The sequence below is a fragment of the Sphaerodactylus townsendi genome, linkage group LG01 (genome assembly GCF_021028975.2).
Source record: "Sphaerodactylus townsendi isolate TG3544 linkage group LG01, MPM_Stown_v2.3, whole genome shotgun sequence".
In the NCBI taxonomy this organism is placed as follows: Eukaryota; Metazoa; Chordata; class Lepidosauria; order Squamata; family Sphaerodactylidae; genus Sphaerodactylus; species Sphaerodactylus townsendi.
In genome coordinates this window covers 173547574-173569190 of record NC_059425.1, presented here as the reverse complement: position 1 = coordinate 173569190, position 21617 = coordinate 173547574, and the positions used below count along the sequence as shown (strand labels likewise).

General features: G+C 44.5%; 1 protein-coding gene and 1 long non-coding RNA gene across 3 annotated transcripts in view; one reads left to right on the top strand and one right to left on the bottom strand.

Annotated features, from left to right (window-relative positions):
* The window catches only part of FGF18 (fibroblast growth factor 18), a 154890-nt gene that overhangs the window by 60977 nt on the left and 72296 nt on the right, over nucleotides 1–21617 (top strand). For both annotated transcript variants that reach the window (XM_048500062.1, XM_048500054.1), the window contains one exon: nucleotides 12334–12514. In XM_048500062.1, the coding sequence (XP_048356019.1) occupies nucleotides 12334–12514 (181 nt within the window). The remainder of the gene's footprint in view (nucleotides 1–12333; nucleotides 12515–21617) is intronic.
* LOC125434569 lies at nucleotides 394–19187 on the bottom strand. The gene is made up of 3 exons (XR_007244800.1): nucleotides 19175–19187; nucleotides 3070–3073; nucleotides 394–498 (listed from the first exon to the last, which is right to left on the bottom strand). It is a non-coding gene; the product is annotated as an uncharacterized LOC125434569 (long non-coding RNA).

Here is a 21617-nt window from a genome sequence, read left to right as displayed (position 1 = left end):
AAAGCACTTCAATCAATTATATAGCAGAACAACTCAAAATTAGTTTCCAGATTGGCTCCAAAGAGATTGAAAAACCATCAACAGTGATAAGAAACGTAAAAGCCAAATGACACTACCTATTGGTGTTTGGAATATTCAATTAAGGGGTGACATTACCACAGTAGACTCATTAGAGATTCCTCCTAGTTGTATAGTTTGCCATGTAGATGGTAAAATTCTTTTTAGCTGACCTGGTGTCCTCGTTGTCATTGTTAGATAATTCTTTTTTTTTTTTAAGTATTGGTATATTTGGACCAGATTCTTACAAATATATTGCATAGTTTACATTTTATCCAAAATTATACCTTTCCCTCCCTTTTTTCCCCTCCCTCCCCTAGGGATTTTCTTTCTTCGTTTCTTAAGTAAGCAGCAGCAAGTTCTTCCTTTGTAGTCTCTTCTCCCATCTTTCTTCTTTGACTCCAATTTCTATCATCCAATCTGTAAATTCAGTCCATATCTCTACTCATTCTTGATTTGTCTCTTTCTCTTTCCATAATTGCTTTTGAGACATTATTTCAAAAATTTCTAACTGTACTTATTCCCATACATATTCTAACCACTTTTGTATTGTCCATATCTTCTTATCTTTCCATCCCAGCGCAATAACTGCATGAGCAGCATTTACCATTATTTTATACAGTAATCTTCTCTTTTGTTCTATTCTACTATTTTCCAATATACCCATCAACAATAATTCTTTATTTACCGCTATCTTAACTTTCACTAATTTCTCTTTATACAGTATTACCTGGTTCCACAATTGTTTTACTTCCTTACATTCTAGCCACATATGTATATAAATCGCGTCTTTATCCCCTTTATTCATTTTGGACTGAATTGTTAGGGAATTCTGCAGAGGCGTAGCTGGGCCAAATTGCGCCCGGTGCGCATGATACATTTTCCATGATACATTTTCTCTTTCATATTTTCAAAACCAAGATCTGATCCTGGAAGCCATATCTTCCATATCATATATTGGTGTTTTTTTTTGTTCGCTGCATATACTTGTTGATCAATTAAAATGTGTCCTGTTGGTCAATAGGGTGAGTTTCTTGGAATGTTAAGGGGGGGTTAGAGGGAGTGATGGAGAAGAAGGTGGAGAGGGAGAGCCAGCGTGGTGTAGTGGTTAAGAGCAGGTGGATTCTAAGCTGGAGAACCAGGTTTGATTCCCCACTCCTCCACCTGAGTGGCAGAGGCTTATCTGGTGAACCAGATGTGTTTCCACACTCCTACAATTCTGCTGGGTGACCTTGGGTCGGTCACAGTTCTTCACAACTCTCTCAGTCCCGCCTACCTCACAAGGTGTCCGTTGTGGGGAGAGGAAGGGAAAGGAGCTTGAATATAACCTCCATATGCACAGACTGTGTGCGTCAAAATGTCACTTACACGGAGAGCCAGCGTGGGGGGCAGCTGCAGTCTTTGTGCAATGTTTGTAGGTCTTTCAAAACACCTGGTTAGCCACTGTTGAAAATGGAACGCTGAACTAGATGGGTACCAAGGTCATTGTTTGCCTAGGACATAGGTGTCAAACTTGCGGCCCTCCAGATGTTATGGACTACAGTTCCCATCATGCTGGCAGGGGATGATGGGAACTGTAGTCCATAATATCTGGAGGGCCGCAAGTTTGACACCTGTGGCCTAGGGCACAAAAAAACCTTGAGCCAGCCCTGGAAGAGTCTCCTTATCAAGTAAATTTGGACTTGTGAGTCACCAAACCAAGAAGGTTAGGAACTGCTGTAAAGAGCTCAAGGAAGTTCCCTTGGGAGTTGCCCCCTCCACCTTAGTTCACTTGCCGGTCTGGCTAGGCTGAGATAAAGTGGGTCGCCCAAGTTTGTCTGCTGAGTTTCATGGCTTCATGGCGGTTAGAATTCTGGCTTCCAACCTCTCATTTATCAGTCTAACCACTTTATTTTCTTCCTCTGATGTTGTGGTGCTGTAACATGATATACGAATGGGAAATGGTATGATTTCAGTGGGCTTTGTGTGAGTTTGTGTTGTAACAACGCTCACAAAGAAAAGAAAACATTCTTTTTAAAGGAGGACACATCTGTCCCAATCAAGCTATGGCCAGAATCTAACAACTTGGCAGATGACAGATTTTGCTGTAAAGACAGGGAGAGGAAACAGCAAATAATAGTGTGTTACATTTCAACACATGCCTAAAAAAATATTACTCTGGTGGTGGTCTTGCCACTTTTCTAATTGGCAAAGTGGACTGTTGCCAAAACCAAGGAAACAAAACAGTGATTAGCTTTCTTTTAACAACTGGGAAAGAACTCGTCTCGGATATTTGTTGTCGACTTTATTGAGGCAACTTTACGTGTTTGGAAAATCACAAAGGGAGTTGCAAAGGCTGGTTTAATGGCTGAAAGGTTAAGATGGGTCCGTTCCACACAGCATAAAAATGAAGTTTGTGGGATGTCTTAAAAAGAGACAATTGTGCCTTCCCAAGATGCCTTTTTAGCATTCCTAGGTAGACTTATTTAGGCTGTTTGGAACAGCCTAAATTTTCAGTACATTTACAGTATTTACAGTATATCAGGCCCAATATGCTTGCAGTATTCTCTTCTGCAGTGGGGTTTCCTACAATTTTCTGTTCTAACCAGATTCCCCAGTTGTGAAGTGTCCTGAACCAAGCAAGATGCTGGCAGGGGATGATGGGAACTGTAGTCCATAACATCTGGAGGGCCGCATGTTTGACACCTATGCCCTAGGCCAGTGTTTCCCATCCTTTTCGAAGTCAGGGTACCCTTGACCTCACTCTTCATATCTCACGGTACCCCTGCCGCCACCCTCCACCTTCCCCTTGTATTGCCCCTGCTTGCCACAGGTGGCTGCTGACCTTGTGGCAGGCCCTGCCCCATGGGCCAGCTCCATGTCCTTGCTGGTGCCGGTGGGAGACACCACAAAAATGAGGGGGTGGTGGTGGTAGTGTTGCCGCGGTACCCCTGGGACATGCTCATGGCACCCCAGGGTACCAGGGAACCCTGGTTGAGAATGGCTGCCCTAGGCAAACAATGACCTTGGTACCCATCTAGTTCAGCGTTCCATTTTCAACAGTGGCTAACCAAGTGTTTTGAAAGACCTACAAACATGGCACAAAGACTGCAGCTGCCCCCGCGCTGGCTCTCCATGTAAGTGACATTTTGCCTGCCCACCGCTTCCCTTGTTCTCTCCTTGCAATCTCCATCTTGCCGCCCATTTGTTGTTGCCGTTGCTGTCTGTGGTTGAGCGATAAATCACTAGATCATTCAAGTTTTGACCATTATGAAAGTGGCCCTTTCTGCCCAACACAAATAAAACATCTCGAGGATGGAAACAAGAAGCGTTTTGGGGAGGAATTCTGCACAGCTTTCCCCCCAAAACGTTTTGAAAACCCTTTCTTCCATCCTCAAAACGTTTTATTTTGAAATGCTAAACTAGCGATTTTTCTTCCCCCAAATGGTCTCAAAACATTTTCTGCCTGTGTGGAGTTCAGGAAATGTTTTATTTCTTCCACCTGATTTTGAAGCTCTCACTTTTATTTTTCTGCTGCCTGCTGGTGCCTGCAGTTTTCTGCCATTTCAGTGATTCTCCGTGTTGTCCACCATCTGCTGAAGTGTCCTAGGGATGTTTCCTTATCTAGCATCATGGCTGCCTGCCATTTCTGTCAGTGCACTAATAAACTCAGCACTGCCGGTCAGTTAGAAGAAGAAGAAGAGTTTGGATTTATATCCCCCCTTTCTCTCCTGTAGGAGACTCAAAGGGGCTTACAATCTCCTTGCCCTTCCCCCCTCACAACAAACACCCTGTGAGGTAGGTGGGGCTGAGAGAGCTCCGAGAAGCTGTGACTAGCCCAAGGTCACCCAGCTGGCGTGTGTGGGAGTGCACAAGCTAATCTGAATTCCCCAGATAAGCCTCCACAACTCAAGTGGCAGAGCTGGGAATCAAACCCGGTTCCTCCAGATCAGAGTGCACCTGCTCTTAGCCACTACGCCACTGCTGCTCCTAAGTTACGCAAATGTTTTGGGAAAGGAAAGGAACTAAGTTTAGTGTGGGAAGGGGGGGGCACTGGGGGGGGGGTTGCCGTGGGGTAAGGGGATTTTTGCGCCCCCCAGGCGTGCGCCTGGTGCATGGTGCACCCCCCATCCCCTTGTAGCTCCGCGATTGGAATTCTGTATGGAGATTTTAGAGTCAGAGAGAGCTGAATGCTGATCGTATTCCTTGTTACTGATGTGGGCCTTTAGCCGACTGGTGAGCATATGCACTTAACTTAGCTTTTGTTACAATTGTTACAGTTTTGGTGCTCAAACCACAGATAAAGGGAAATCATGCTACCCACAGTTTTCTTCATACTCATGATCATCCTTTTGTGTAAGCAGTGCAGTGAACCTATTTTCCAACTTTGGTGTGCAGATGCATACCTTCAAAAAGAACTCTTGAGTATCTGATCATGGTTTTTTCTGCACAGCACAAATAAAACGTTTCTGTCAGTGCACTAATAAACTCAGCACTGCCAGTCAGTTACGCAAATGTATTGTTTTTTCTTTTTAGTGTGTGTGTGTGAGGTAGATGCAATGCTACGTAGACTTGATGTAAGAATTGGCAATATGTGCAGATTTCAAGTTGATGCAGCTTCAAAGATAGAATGGCATTTTTTAAAAAGGAAAGAACCGTTTTCACCTAAAACAATTCAGTTTTCCGCACTATGTGGACAACCTTCCCCCAAAAATGGTTCTTTTCAAAACGTTTTAAATGTTCTGTGTGAGAAAAGTCAGTGTTGGCAAGAGAAGGCAGGGAGGAGTGAAAAAACCTGAAGAAAGCAAAATGCATGCCGATTCTCTTCGCTTCCCCTGTATAGGGAGTGGAAAAGTCACGGTTTCAGAGGTTTTCAATCAGGGATTAGCTGATCTGTGATGCAATGAGCTTGGTGGGGGGATGGTGGTGGTGGATGTGTGCCCAACTGTGAATTTGACCCAAAGGGAACGTACACTCACTGCATGGCAGACCAGAAGTGCATAAATGGCCAGAGAGATGTGGCATGCAAGGGAAGGTAAGGGGAGGGAGAAAGGGGAGGGAGTGAGGGGTGGCACCCTAACCCTAACCCTAACCCTAACCCCGGAATCTGGACACAGTCCACCCACCCCAGCGAAGGAAGGGGGAGGGGTAACATGCAAGGGAAGGGGAGGGAGGGGAGGGATGGGTGGCATGCAAGGGAGGAACTTTAGAAGGTGGAAGGGAGGAACAATGGAAACTTTGGGAGGTGGACTCTATCGCATTGTGCCTCACTGATGTCCCTGTCCTCTCCAGGGTCCACCCCCATATCTCCAGGAGTTTCCCAGTCTGGAGTACCCCCCTCCCCATCAGTGGCTAGGAGCGGGGAACCTGGTAATCCTGCTGCAAACATTCCTCTCTTCCAGGAACAGTCAAACCTCTGTTGGAGACAGTGCAATTGTCAGTTGTGTGAGGACACAGCCAATTTATGGGTGGTGACCTTATAAGGTTCTTAAGGCAAGTGATCAAGCAGGGGTGGTTTGCCACTGCTTCCGTCTGCACTGCAGTCTTCCTTGGTGGTCTCCCATCCAAGTACTGACCTTGCTTCCCCGAGATCTGGAAAGGGTCCACTATACTACAGCATTCCACATCCCCACAGCTGTAAACTCGGCTGGGATTTGAAATTTATGCTAGCACTGAGAAAGGCAGGGGCAGTGTGGGGAGGCTGAGAAATAATCGTTGCAGGCGCTTTCCCTGGTTCAGCGGCTCTTAACATTTGTTGTGCTGATGAGCGTCAAATTGTTTGCTTATGGATCACTGCTTTTGAAGAACTTTATGGCTTTTGTTTGTGGTTGTGCTATGGGGCAGAGGTTTTAAGAGAAACAAGCTGCACATTACACGTACTTGCCTGATCCCCCCCCCCCACAATTGTGTAAAAAAAGGGGGAGGAATCATATCTAGAAAGCTGGATTGGGGGGGGGGGGAGAGGCTGCTTAACCTTTTCTTTGCCAACCATTTTTCTGCTCAGCCTTCCTTCTTAGCTGTTTTTCTCACAGAAGAAAAGGAGATATAAAGATCCATATCTTTACCTCCACAGTGAGAAATAAATGAGGCCAAGCCAATTAATATGGCATTGGACCAATATCACCCTTGTGGTTTTACCTAAAGTGAAAATTACAGTGAATATACATACGTAAAAAGTCTGTAAATTTGTTGTGGGAGGCAGGGGCGGAGCAAGGGGGAACTGCGCTTGGAGCACACGTGCGCATCACACCCCCGCCTGCCCCGCCATGCCCCGCCCACGCACGTGCCTGGGGTGTCGTGCCCCACCTTCCCGTTGGTGCTACGCCACTGGTGGGGGGTTAAAATAAGATTTTGTGATTCTTTCTGCCTGTAGTACAATCATTAGGAGTTTTGATGGTTGAGCTCCCCTGTAATTGGATCAGGTCTACTTTGCAACAGTTTGACCTTAGATGCAAAATCTCAGTTGGCTTTTAAACATAGTATACATATTTTAAACTAGCGGGGCCCGGCCACGCGTTGCTGTGGCAATTGTCCATCTCATCACAGTCTGCAACCCACACAGATGTCCATGCAGGTCCAGTGATCCGCAGCATAGCCTTTTGGGGTGGTCAAATGGAATCCCTCGTTCCCTTTTCAATTCACATTGTTATATGCTGGTGTCTTGGTTTTTTAGTATAAGGTAACCCTTTCCATTCCACAACGGAACTGTCCAGAGTGCGAATCCTGCTGTCCATGAGGCTGGTTGACACACACAATCCTGGCTTGGGTAAGGCAGAACTGGGGCAAGGAGGCTATCCCAGTCAGGCAGCAGAGGCAGGGTGGTGAGGCGCTCGGATCGAGGCCAGCTCCCTGGGTCTCAGAAGGGCACAGTGTGCAAAAGTGAAGTGGAGCCAGTTCTAGTAGTTGGTCAGTTGCTCCCCACCCCACAGATTTTCTTAGAAGAAAAAGGCAAACTCCAGCCTCTGCTTTTTAGTAAAAGAGAGCTGTGGCTAATATGGGTGAGGAAGTGGGTAAGTGGTGGTTGGATGTGAGGGAGGGCAGAGTGAGGTGTGTGAGGATGAGCTGGATGTGTATGAGAGTATATGTGTTGTGTGGTAGCAGTGGGTGAGGCACAGAGAGTGAAAGTTACCTGCGTGTGAGGGGGGGATCCCACCTGACGTCTCACATGGCAAAGTGTGTATGTGTTTCACTTCCACTCGTATTACCTTACAGTATTACCTATTTACTGTTTTCAATGCTCATCTCTGCCCATCTGAGCGAACATTTTAAGCCCTCATACCAATCCCTCAGGCCACAGACAGACAGGCTGCACGAACATTCTAAGGGTGACAGTTAAACATAGCCAGCTTCATGGCCTGGTGCGCCAGGAAAAAGTCGTTTTACCTGACTCAGGTATGGACTTTCAGTGATTTGAAGGTCCAATTACCTGCCCGCAACAGGGAGGAACCTCATATGAAAATTTGGGGGTGATCCGTCCAGCCGTTTCGGCATTTGGGCATGACTAACATAGTCACTGTTAGCTTTTTATATATATAGATTAGCTGAAGCTATTTGCTAATTCCAAAAAGTCACTCCATAGTCACACATTTCTGAAAACCTTGATGTCTCAAGTGTTGGGTAATATGCATTTTTAAAATATCAACTGGAGAATACAATCTTGCATTCTCTTCAACTGTGCATTTTCCCTGGTTTGGAGCATGAGAAAAGAAAAAGAGCTTTTCTTCAAGAGTGGAAAGGATTTATCCTGTGTTTTAAAATGCACATGTTTCCATTTGTTCTGTATTCTTCATAGGAACTGTACAGTGGTTCTATAACAGGAGTATGATGGATGCCACAGATAAATCACAATATTTTTGTTATCTTTAGGGAGAGATTGTGACTACATGTTACTACAGGAATGTCTACTGTCATGGAATAAAGGTCAAATGATACATTAGTCCGTTCCACACAGCAAAAAAAGGATGCCTCTTTTCACTCCACATACCTAAAATAAGACATCAGGGGACATCTTAAAAAGAGGCAGTTTAAAAAGAGGTGTGCTTTCCAGACTGCAAAGGCGTCAAAGGGGAAAAGAAGCTGTTTCCTGACCATCTATGTTGCTCTCTGGTCAGTTTCACCCACAGCTTGCTCTGGACATTTTGTGTGCAGCTGAAGTGATTCTCCTCACTGCCATTTGCTGAAGGTTGCCCCACAACCTTTGCTCTGTAGGCTCCAATCCTGGGTACCTTTTCAGCCAAAAAAGCACATCGTTCTGCTCAGCTGGTCCTGCCAGTTCCGGCAATATATAATTTCCCCTATTTTTTAAAAAATGATTTTTGATGACCTATTTCTGTAGCTATGCAGACACAAATACATGAATCTTAACCACTCAGAAGATCTGTGTACTTCCTACTGAGAAGCTTTGGGTTGATCTGCCCTACAGACTGACAGATATTTGAACAACTGTCAGTCCGCAGAGGGCAGGTCAACCCAGTGGTTCTCAATGGGAGGTACATGATCTTCTGAGTAGGGTAAGATTCTCATATTTGTGTCTGCATAGCTACGGAGATAGCTCATCAATTTTTTTTAAAATAGAACTAAATATTGCTGGAATTGACAGGACCAGCTGAGTACAATTCTGTACTTTGGTGGCTGAAAAGGCACCTAGGATTGGAGCCTGCAGAGCAAACATCCTGGGACAACCTTCAGCAAATGGCGGCAGGGAAAATCCCTTTAGCTGCACCCAAAATGACGGGCACAAGCTGAGGGCGAAACTGACCAGAGAACAAAACGGTTAGATGAGAAAAATAACATGCCTTCTGAGCTCAGCATTCTAGGCGAGATACGTCCTGCAGGCAACTTAGGGGGGAGAGCACTGACCAAAAAAACATGCCTTGAGCTAAAATAAGGCATCTTGAGGACGTCTTGGGAAGAAAGCTGTGCAGAGTGCCTTCCCGGGATGCCTTTTTTATCATCTCCAGGATGTCTTAATTAGGCTGTGCGGAAGAGACCAGTCTTTTGTACCTAGAGTCAGTGTGGTGTAGTGGTTGAGAGCAGGTGGACTCTAATCTGAAGAACTGGGTTTGGTTGCCCACTCTTCCACATGAGTGGCGGACTCTTATCTGGTGAACCAGATTTGTTTCCCCACTCCTACATTCCTGCTGGGTGACCTTGGGCTAGTCACAGTTCTCTCATAATTCTCTTAGCCCACCAGGTGTCTGTTGTTTAGGAAAGGAAGGGTTGTGTTCCAGCTGCCTTGAATCTTCTTATTGGAGAGAAAGGTTTATCCATACTTCTCCTCCTCTTCTTCTGTTTCTGCACTACCACACCAGTATGGATGGGAAGTAAGGCAAACAATAACTTCTAGATAATAAATGCTTTATTGTTTAAAATGCAAAAAGAGACATAGACAGACAATAAAAATAAACACACTAAGAACGTAATAGGGTATGAACAAGCATGCCCTTGTCGTACATTAAATTGGCAAGCAAATCTAGTGCTATAATACTGTATATCTCATTCCTACATAATACATATAGTATATTGGAACCCCGAAGGGTCATCCTTTAGTTTCTTGAACATTTCTTAACTTATTATAAAGAAGATAAGAAAGGGGAGAGGAATAGAAAAAGAGAAAGAAAAGAAATATAGAAAGATAATGAATAAATTAAAATATGTAGGAGACTTCTACATACAAACAATAACTTCTAGAAGTCCTCCACAGCATATTACAGCTTCCAGAGTTATATTTTGTAAAAAAATAAAATAAAGAAAACGTAAGGGAACAATTGCATATAATGGTAAGCTGTGTATAATTTGGTTCTAAAAGGGGCTCTCTGCCCCCGTCCTGGAAAGTGGCAAATATAGATTTTGGTGGTATTCATTTTAGTTTAAAACTAATAGCACTTAAGATAAACTGCTGACAGTATCGCTTAGAGTTGTCAGAAGTTAATACCGGCCTCTGTGTCCTCTATAAGTTTCCTTTAAAGAGAAAATGTGAGGGAAGTGGAGAGTCTTTTCAAAACAGCTTTTACTATTCAGGCCAGCAAAACGCTGTAGGCAATATTAGGGTAGAGAGGAAGTTGCCTGAAAAGCAATCTCGGTGCGCTTTTCAAATTGCTTCAGAATGAATAAGGAGATAAACCCAAATGCCCCAAATGTCTGTTACGATGATTGTTTACCAATTAACACAATGTGGAAAAATTTAACAGATTTAAAAAGGGGGCACTTTTGGGGGGGCATAGAGTGTTGGATCCAGTGAGCCCATGACCTGCCAGAACCCCTGCCAGAATCACCCCAGCAAGGGGTTGCTTGAGTCCTATGTGGGGCAGGGCAGCAACTACCTCAAGCTGATAGCCCAAGACCCCTGTAGCACGAGGAAGGAAGCTCACAGCCCAGCCAGCCGCTGTGCTGAATGGGTGAAGTGATCCAGCGACCTTGCCCGGTGTGGCAAAGCTGTTCAGAGCTGGCTGGACAGGTTCTTTCTCCCTTCCTTCCCTCCCAGGCTGTTTTGTGGGGTAGACATGAACAATATATACCCCACTAAACATTCCCTTCTCACTGGCCACACTGTGCAACACACTTCTCTCTGTGATACACCTCTGAAGATGCCAGCCACAGATGCAGGCGAAACGTTAGGAACAAGATCTACCAGACCACGGCCACACGGCCCGGAAAGCCCACAATGACCAGTTCAGCTGTGACAGTCTTTGACAATACATTGTCTTGTTCTTACAATTGGTGGTGTGCACATTCAGGGAGACTGACAATACCAGATCTGAAATGTTTAGAAGATTTTAGGTGTTTGTCCAGTTAGTATAGAAGAAGGGCTTAGGACTTATTGCTGAATATGTTTTTAAAAGATGTTATCTTATTGACCGCTAAGGAAGGCCTCAAGGGCCAAAACATGTATGGTTTTAATGGTCATTTGGTATATTCATCAATTGTAGTTTGCATTGTTTGTAAGATTTATGTGTAATAAATGTTGGGATCTGGTTTCCAGAACCTGTGTTTTTAACTAGCTGTTTTTATTCTGTCTAATGTGTACACTAATTAAATATATTTTCTGATTCTTTTGTATTGTAGTTTGCTGGATCTTTACAGTAATTCTGGTTAAGTTAGGGTCAAGATGCCTTTTCTCTTCCCGCCCTCCCTCCCAGTTTTTTGCATTTCTTCTGAGGCACATCCTAATTAAGCTTGAGCAATACCGAAAAAATTGGTAAAATTCGGCTTTGGCTTTATTCGGCTTTTTTTAATCCAATGAACAGGGAGGAAGCTCTTTCATTCATTCATTCATTCATTCATTCATTCATTCATTCATTCATTCATTCATTCATTCATTCATTCCAAGGGCACGCAAGGCCGCTTACATCTTTCATCTCTCTTCCATTTTATCCTCAGAACAATCCTGGGGAAAAAGATACTTTGGGGAAGAAAGGAAACACATCTGTGGGCACAATGTTGTGGGTCACTGCCAAAGGTCCCCCCCATGACCAAACAACTTTTTTGCACCAGGTCTTGAAGTCAGTGTGTGGACCCAGGGGAAGGAGGAGAGGTGTGGGGTGATTTTCCGCCCCCACGTGATTGAAGGGCCACAGCCTGGGGACATTTGACCCCATATGTCCCCCTCGGCGGTACGCCCCTGGTCATTGCTCTATGTGATACAGCATGGATACTTTCAAAAGAAAATGCTCTTGTACAATGAGTCGCATAAGACTATTAATTACATATTTGCAGTAGTTTGGCAGCCCGACTATTTCTCTTTTACATTTTGTGTGAATTTAATTTTTAACATACTATACCAAATCCAAATCCAAAACCTTTATTAGGCATAAAACCGATGTGTGTCATGAATTCCAAATACAGTAAAAAGATCATTATTACGCAACTTGCAGTCCACAGAGTAAAAATGTAGCAACAGCTTCAGAGATTTCAGCATTAGAGTTATTTAGAAGCTTAGCCATTTTTACCTTATCAGAAAGAAGCATAAATCCTGTTGGTAGTACAGTTCTCAAATCAGTTCTGATGTTGTTATATTTTGAACAGTGAAGCAGAATATGAGAAAGTGAATCAGTTGTATCAGGACAGAATCGACAGCAATGCTCATTTTGTGGGATATTAGAGAAGCGACCTTGGAGATGTACTGACGGAAAAGAGTTACACCTTGCTCTAGTCATAACATACTATACACAATATGATGTGTACGAGCTTCAGCAGTGATAAGCCAGAATAAGCATATTACTGTTTTCTACTCTATACATGAAAACAAAAATTATTGCTAACGGATGGTTTCCCTCCATATACTTTTTCTTAAATCAGATGTTTGTCGCTGAAGAGAATGTGGACTTTCGGATACATGTGGAAAATCAAACGCGAGCACGAGACGATGTGAGCAGGAAGCAACTTAGACTCTATCAGCTGTACAGTAGAACAAGTGGGAAACATATCCAAGTGCTAGGCAGACGGATCAGTGCCAAAGGAGAAGATGGGGACAAATATGGTAAGTGCATTTGCTGTTTTCTACTATAGCAATGGTAGCGCCTTGCCTTTTCTAATGCTCTCCCCCTTGAGGCGCACCTGCCTCCTGCCTTGACCTGGGCAGTCCAGGATAACCTGATCTCATCAGATCACAGAAGCTAAGCAGGGTCGACCCTGGCAGGCGTTTGGATGGGGGACTTCCAAGGAATGCAAGAGTTGTGGCGCAGAGGTAAGCAATGGCAAGCCGCCACGCCCCCCCTCCCACGCCCTGACGTCTCTTGCCTTGAAAATCCTACAGGGTCACCAAATGTCAGCTGTGACTAGACGATAAAAAATGCTGATATCTACTATAGCAGGGGTGGCCAATCTATGGCACTCCAGATGTTCACGGACTACAATCATGGACTACAGCTGGCAGGGGCTGATGGGAATTGCAGTTCATGAACATCTGGAGTGCCATAGGTTGGCCACCCCTGTACTATAGCAATGGTGGGGCCATGCCTTTGTATTACCCTTCCCTTGAGACTCACCTGGTGCCCCCCCCTACTCTCTTTGAGGCACCAGGCTGAATAATTTCTCTTTACCCATGCTTTTAACTAACAGGTTCTATCTTCATTAGCTGTCTATGGTTGGCTCCTAGCTAGGATTGCTAACCTCCAGATGTCAGCTGGAGATCTCCTGGGATTACAACTGATCTCCAGGCAACAGAGATCAGGTCACCTGGAGAAAATGGCTACTTTGGAAAGTGGACTGTATGGCATCAGGCCATATTGAAGTCCCTCTCCTCCCCAAACCCCACCTTCCTCATGCTCCACTTCCAAAATCTCAAGGTATTCCCAGAGGTGTATCTAGGTTGGGATAAGGAAGGGTAATGCCCTGAGCACTACTCCTCAAGGGGTGCCAGCCCACACCTCCAGGAATGACTGTGCCCCATACCTGAACTCCACATGAAATTTGGGGTGGGCGAGCCCAGTTGAATTCTGGCTGGGTTCATTGTTTTTACTGGCAATGTTTCTATCAGTTGTTTAAGAATGTGTGCTTATTGATATTATTTGTATTTACATTTTATTGGTTTAATTGTGAGCTGCCACGAGCAGGCCTGGAGAGGTGGCGTATGGATTTTCTAAATAAATAAATAGTGAGGTCAAGAGCCTGAAGATGGGGAGGAAGAGCATGAGGTGGTTCATTGCTCCTCCCCCCAATTATCTGTGAAATGTGTAATATGAATTAATATGTGCTGGACTAATGGCACATGTTAGAGGTTGTTAGAGGATTGTCTGTTTTGTACGTCAATTGCAAAATGTGATAGAAAAATATTGAAAATGAAAGATACCATGTCTGGAATGGTACTCTGAATATGGTCTAAGACAGGGTTGATCCAGATGTTCATGAACAAGGATGGCTCCAGATGTTCATGGATGCACCAGATGTGCCTTGCTGGTGGGGCTGATGGGAATTGTAGTCCATGAACATCTGGAGCACCATAGGTTGGCCACCCCTAGCCTAAGAGAAAGCCAAAGGTTTTGTTGTTGCTACTGATGCCTGTAAACAGTAGAGCTAAATCCCAGGAAACATTGATGAGAAATAACCTCTGTTGCTAGAGAAGCTATCATGAGGTGGTTGCTCTGTTGACCTATTTCGGTCAAGCTTTTTCTTTCTCCTGTTTTGCTCAAGTCACTACAACTATTTGCTATTTTGTCTTCAAAGTTGTACTGTGTATATTGATTCCAAATACTGAAATTCTGAAAACAACAACAACTCATGGGGTAATTACAGTGTTCATGCCACTAAGCACCAGATGTTAATCCTGGAACCTTGGAAGAGTATTCCCGTGAGTTCGAGCATAGAATGTTTGATTGTATTTGCAGCAGATTTGGTTCCATGATTATAAAATGGGGGAAATGAAATAGTTCTCTCTATGGATAGCAGGTAATGTGGTAGACCTCTGCCTTCGACCCTGGAGAGCCACTGCCATTCAGAACTCACAATATTGATCATGACAGATGAAGGATCTGACTCCGCAAAAGGCAATTTCTTGGGTAGACTGACCTTATCTATTGAACCATTTTAATTTATTGTTTCCAAAATGAGCCACAGTCCATTAAATCAGATAATAATACAGGGGTTTCCAACATGGTGCCTTTGAGTGCCATGGCGCCCTCTGGAACTGTTAGGGACAATTGCTGAGTGTTTTTAGGAAATGGGAGGAGCTTTGCCCAGCAAGGCTTCTGATTGGCCACTGGAGATCCGATTGGCTATGCTGATTTTTAAAAACACAGGCTCGGCAGTAGCTGCCACCACAGCACAAGGATTTTCACCACGTGACTGAGGGTAAGCTGTGTGTGTGCAAAAAAAGTTTTGAAACAATATGGTCCTTTTAAAAGGCATCCTGTTCAACTCAGCTCCTGTCTGAAGAACGAGTTCCTATTAGATTTAGGCGTAACCTCGCTCCCTGACATTTTGTGGCTGGTTCCGCCTTCTGTGGCCACCATTTTGGGGGTGCACTCACCACCCTGTGGCAAAATTCCAAAGGTGCCTGTTGGCTCAAAAAAGTTGGGGACCCCTGCAGCCACAGATTAATCCAATGCGCGCACATATACCTGCATAAAAAAAGAACATGCCATTGAATCACCATGGACTCATGGCAATTCCATCCACAGGGTGTTCCAAGCAAGAGACAAGCAGAGGCGGTTTGTCATTATCTTTCTCTGCGCAGCAGCTTCAATCTTTGAATGCAAATGCTGATCTGGCCAATCCTACTTAGCTCCCAAGCTCTGACAAACCTGGGTAAACCTTGGAGTAAACAGTGGGACCAGAGGTGGGATCCAGCGGGTTCTCATAGGTTCCCAAGAGTAGGTTACTAATTATTTGTGTGTGCCAAGAGGGGGTTACTAATTGGTGATTTTGCCACGTGATTTTTGCCTTAGTTACAGCTGTCCTCTCAGCAATAGCGCACAGAACTTGAAGCAGTCTAGTAGGAGGTGCACCGGCGTGCGTGGCAGCCTGCACCTGCGTGCATTCATTTCCCACCCAAGGACCGGCGCAGCGGCTGCGTCCTTGCCACAGCCCCACCCAGGAATGCCTGCCCCCGTCATGCCCAGCCACGCCCCCGTCATGCCCTGCCCAGCCCCACCACAGTTTGAATCCCACCACCATGGGAACCTGTTACTAAAATTTTTGGATCCCACCACTGAGTGGGACTTTTTCCTGAGTAAACTCACACAGCAAAATTGCTGTGTCCATCCAGTACTGCTACAGAATATTTCACAACAGTGTGCTTCTAACATCTCTGAGGGCTGTTTAGGTCAACTAGAAAAGCACCACAGATTAAAAGAACCTTAATGTCTGTACAGACTAATTGAAAAGTGGCTGCCCGTTAATCCATTAGACTTCTGTTCTGTCATCCTTAAAGATGTTGTTTTTTCACATTCTATTTGATAAGACGTACTCATTCTTTTTCAGACAGCGATTGTTTAAAAGAAAAAAAGAGGGAAACCTCAGGGAGAGAAAACATCATTTACATGGTATCTCACACTGATGGTACTGATAGGACAGTCAGCAGAATGTGTCTTGAAACACTAGATCTTCACTTTGCAGGAAAAAGAGAGGATATTCTATACTGTTTGTTCATTCTTTGTGTGCAGTTCACTTCCAGGGCTTCTGCTGTTTAGGGGGAGGACAAGGGCTTATTTTTATTTCATGGCTGTGAGATTCGGTTTCAAAGTATCAGGCTTCAGTACGCTGCTTAAAAGATAGCTTTAAAGTTCCTGTGTGCCAAAGAGGCCTGTGCGGTAGTTCAGTCAACTTCAATCCTGAATCGGCAGGTGAGGGCCAGAATATTAGCAGAAGGACAATGAAGCGGAGGCTCTGTGATGTCATGCACTGTGGAGTTAAATTGTTAGGGTTTGGGACAGAATTGCTGGATGAATCGCGCCTTCATTGTATCATACGTGTGGCTTCTGGTTGTTAGATTTAGTTTAGTGTCATGGATCTGCCCAGTAGTGTGTGTGAGTGCAGTTTATAGAAACTTCCCAAGAGATAAATGTAAAAGGTAAAACTTAAATTTATTCAAGCATCTCCAGTTCACAGCTTTGTTCCAGGAAAAAGGTAGATAGAAAGAAATCCTAGTCTAAAGAGATTACTTTCCCTATGACAAGTGGGCACAACTAACGCGCCACTGAGCAGGCTGCCATTGACCCTGCGCTCAGGTCAAAGGCTAGAACAGAAGTGAAACCAGCATGGGGAAGAAAGGAAGTTAGTGGGCGGTCTCCTGGCCCAGACAAGGAGGGCAAACAAGAGAGGCAACATCACAGTTAGAGTGATATACACAGCACCCCCCAGTGTCCAGGCATGCAGAAGTCGCTGATTCCAACACTGGTTTCATCAGGGCAGTAGTTCATGGACACAAGTTATATTAACAACGGAAAATATCTTTCTCTGTTTGCCTATATCTATCTTAATTTTTACCCTGCCCTTCTGCCAAGGAACTCATCCCCAGCATTTCAAAAATTTCTGATGAGTAATCATTAGGTGCCTTGGTGGTTTTCGTGAGGGCAGAAAGGTGGGATATAAATTTTGTACGTATATAAACAGTTCAAGAAAGCGGTCAGGAAGAAAATAGATTCCTTTGCAATGAAGCATTGGAGGAGAATTTCATGGATACCATGGACCACCCAAAAGACAAATAAGTGGATTCTAGATCAAATCAAGCCTGAACGAGCTCTAGAAGCTAAAATGACTAGGTTGAGGCTATCGTACTTTGGACCCATTATGAGATGAGGTAGGAGTTACTGGAAAAGACAATATTGCTGGGAAAAGTTGAAAGCAGCGGTAAAAAAGGATGACGCAACATGAGTTGGATTGACTCTAGAAAGGAAACCAAGGCTCTCGGTGTATAAGACCTGAGTAAGGCTGCTAACAAAACAACATTTGGGAGGTGATTACTTCATAGGGTTGCTATGAGACGGAATTGACTTGATAGCACTTAACACAGGCAGCTGGACAGCGTGGCATGGTACTGATTGTGTCATATCTCAGAAGCTAATCTGGGTGGGTACTTAGATGAGAAACCACCAAGAGAGACTCTGCAGAGGAGGGCGATGACAAACCACCCCTATTCCTCACTTGTCTTGAAAGCCCCTTGCTGCTGATGCCATAAATTGGTTGTGACTTGATGGCAATTGCTCACCTCATTAGCTAGCTGGATGGGTATTTTTTTTAACAAGACAGATGGTAGCTGGTTCTTTATCCTTTTGTTAGAGAAGGGCAACAACCTTCAACCGAACTGCTATAAGGGCATAAGTTGATCAACCAAAGATATTATCTGGCGTACAGTCATTATTGTTATTTCTAAGTTTTCTTATAAAATTATGAACCTTGTCTAGATATAAACTTCTTCTGTCCCCCAGCAAAAATATCACAATATTACACAATACTACTACCTACAAACAACAACAACAACAACAACAACAATACCCTCTATGTGTAACGAACTGGTAAAGTCCAGGCAAAAGCAACCGTTATGAGTTCTTTATTGAGCTTGCATTCTTAGTCAGGAACAAGCAATGCGAGAACTGAAACCCAGATCTCGATCAACAGCTTTTACGGGGTAGCAGACAGGCTCCCGCCAAAAAAGTATAAATAAGGCAGGATTTCACACGGGGTTTCACACAGACTAGCAAGCAAGTGAAAGATAACCAAAACAGCGAAATTCCCCTTCCCAGGCGTTAAGCCAAAAACTTCCAGCGGGAACCTTTTCAAGGTCGGGCAGCACACACACACATCACCTTACACTATGTATGCAACACTTCCAATATGTACATTTTATTTCATTCATTCTTTTACATTTAAAGATATGAGAAAACCTGTCCTTTAATTCCATGATCGACAAATCACAGGCTGTGTTACTGTAGACTGTCGGTGGAATGTTGTATGTTCTAATGTTTCTGATCCTCTGTGTCTATGTATGTGTGTAAACAGATACGTACATTCATCTGTGTAGGATGAGCAAACCAGCAATATCTATTCCAGCTGTAGTCTGAAGTGGTGTATGACCAAACCATATACAAGAATACCACTGAACCCAAACAGAAATGAATATATAATTGCAAATTTTAATCTCAGACAGGAACAAACCAGAATACCCACAAGCAATTGGGTGTTAAATGACATTCAAAAATACATACACACCATAGTCAGCAGTGCCACCAAGTAATGCATATGCAATCACCAGCATCTAGAGACACAGCACGTTAATCACATGATACGCCAACATTCTCTGTCCATAAGAACAAACTGTTTCAAACCCAGAGAGACATAGCGCCTCAAGTTGAGATACAGGAGAACGAGGTCACCAGTCAATCTCAATAGACTTCTCATTTCATGGAGTCTTTAACCTGCTTCGTCAGCTTTCTATGACATTTGAAGTTGCCCCCATCACTTCAGGAGACTTAAGCTGTTCGAAGCATTTGTCGGGCTCAACAAAGTGGGATGGGTCTTGTGTAAATTCTGTACACAGAGGTGCAAGTTTCCTGGGTCCCCTCTCCTGCTGCAGCCCAAGATGCTACCCCCGTCCCCAGATGCCTGCCAAAATGCTGCTTCCAGGGAATGGGAAGACACCCAGAAGCACAAGGTGACCAGATCGTCTCACGCTTTACACAGGAAGACAGTCCCATACTCGAACCAATTTGTCTGTCCCACATGCGTCTCCACGCTTTTTTTTTACTGTCCCGATTTTTGGAAGGCTGCTGCACTGCCTTCTGGGGCGCTCCCCTTTTCCTGCCCTGTGACAGGGGGGGGGGGAAACAGGGAGCGCCCAAGGCTGTCTGGCTGGCTTCTGCTTGACCAAAGCAGTCAGGGCCTTGCCACTGCCTTTGGGGCACTCCCGGTTTCCGCCCTGTCACAGGGCAGGAACTGGGGAGCCAAAGGCAGTGCAAGGCCCCAAGGCTCGAGGCTTCTTTCACCCATCTTGGTCCCGGCTTAAAAAGGTGACAATCTGGTCACTTTACAGAAGCAGCACAAAGGGTAAGCTGAAGTGCTGCCAAAGGACGGGAGAAATTGGTTGCATATATATATATATATATAGTTGGAAGTTAAGTAGGGTTGGCCTACTTAAGTAAGGTTGGCCTGGTTAGTAACTTGGGTGGGAAGGCCAGGGTTGCTATCCAGAGGCAGGCAATGGCAAAGAAGAAGAGTTTGGATTTATACCCCACCTTTCTCTCCTATAAGGAAACTCAAGGTGGCTTACAAGCTCCTTTCCACATCAGACACCTTGTGAGGTGGGGGGTGGGGGCTGAGAGAGTTCCGAAGAACTGTGACTAGCCCAAGGTCACTCAGCAGGAATGTTCACCTCTGAACATCTCTTGCCTTGAAAACCTACTGGTTCAACATATATTGTCTGTGACTTGATGGCATTTTCTGCCACATCTTTTCTGTGTGCCATCACCTCCCCATTAGGACTTATTTTTCTGGGTTTGTGTTTTGTGCATGTCAGATACATTATCCCTCCCATCATTTCCAATGCAATGCACAGGAAGCCAGTTCTGGTGGGTTTTCCGGGCTGTGTGGCCGTGGTCTGGTGGATCTGGTTCCTAACATTTTGCCTGCATCTGTGGCTGGCATCTTCAGAGGTGTATCACAGAGAGAAGTCTGGACATACTGTGCCAGCCACATATACCAGCCACAGATGCAGGCAAAACGTTAGGAATAAGATCTACCAGACCACAACCACACAACCCGGAAAACCCACAACAACCAGTTGAATCCGGCCATGAAAGCCTTTGACAATACACAGGAAGCTAGTTTACAAGACTGTACTGCTGCACATGCTGGCTTGGAAGCTAGCTATTTTCCCATTGATAAAATATATTTGATTCCTGCTTAAATGTGCTTCTGAAATTGCAAAATAGTGGTTTGCTCTGCATTAGCACAGCGGTGCAACATCTCTCTGGGCTGTTGACCTTTGGTGTGCTGAACAAGCATGTGTTGCTGCTGCTTTATGCTGGCACCGGCCCAGTTTGAATGAAAGGCTGTTTACCATGCAAGTTTCTGCTTACTTTATTAGTTTCACATTGAACTCAAGACTCAGGTTCAAGGGATAAAAAGAACTAATATCATCTGGTAGCATTTGAGATGTGTGACCAGCCAGGAGCATACTAGACTGCATTGGGGAAGTTACAATTTCTTAGTGGAGTGCTGTGTGGTTTCCGGGCTGTATGGCCGTGTTCTAGCAGCATTCTCTCCTGACGTTTCGCCTGCATCTGTGGCTGCTAGAACACGGCCATACAGCCCGGAAACCACACAGCACTCCAGTGATTCCGGCCGTTTAATGCCCCATTGCTGTTGATATGGAACATGTAAACTAGCTGTGCAGTGAGTCAGACCCCTGACCCATCTATCCCAGCATGGTCTATTGTGACTGACAGCATTTGTCCAATTTCTCTACAGGAGGCTATTTATCAGCTCTTTGACTTGAGATTTTAAAACTAGAGATGCCAGGAATTATACTGGAAATCCTAAATACAGGAAGCATATGCCCTCCCAATATTGATGGGATGCTTCCCTAAATGATATCCGTGCCATGAATCAGATAAGGGTTATGTAGCTCAATGACTCCGTTTGTAGACGAGCTAATAATCCTGGCTTTCCTCCACTTCATTGGAGCAGAAGATATTTCAAAAGGGCCTATGACAGCTTACTTCTGGACCTATAGGAAGCACTCATTCTGAAAGAGGAGTCCCCTTCATAAGAAGACAGTTCGTTTTGGCTCCTCCCATCATTTTGTAATTGCCCAGCAGGCAGCCATTTTGTGACTGGTTTTGTCTCGCGTGACAGCCATTTTGTGGTGGCCCCATGATCTTTTCTCAAAATTCCGAAAGGACTTACAGGCACAAGTTTGAGGACATTTGCTGTGCCACTTCAGAAAACAATGATGAACAGTAGCTACAATGGCACTGTTTCCCACACCTATATTACAACCTTATTATATCTTGGGAAGAAGAGGAATTAAATTGCAATACCTGTCCCCCCACATCTGTGCCCCAAAGGTAGTCTAAATATAAACTAGAAGAAGGGAACCCATATTTGATTTTTTTTGGCTAGCTAAACACAGGCCTCCTCTTCTGAGC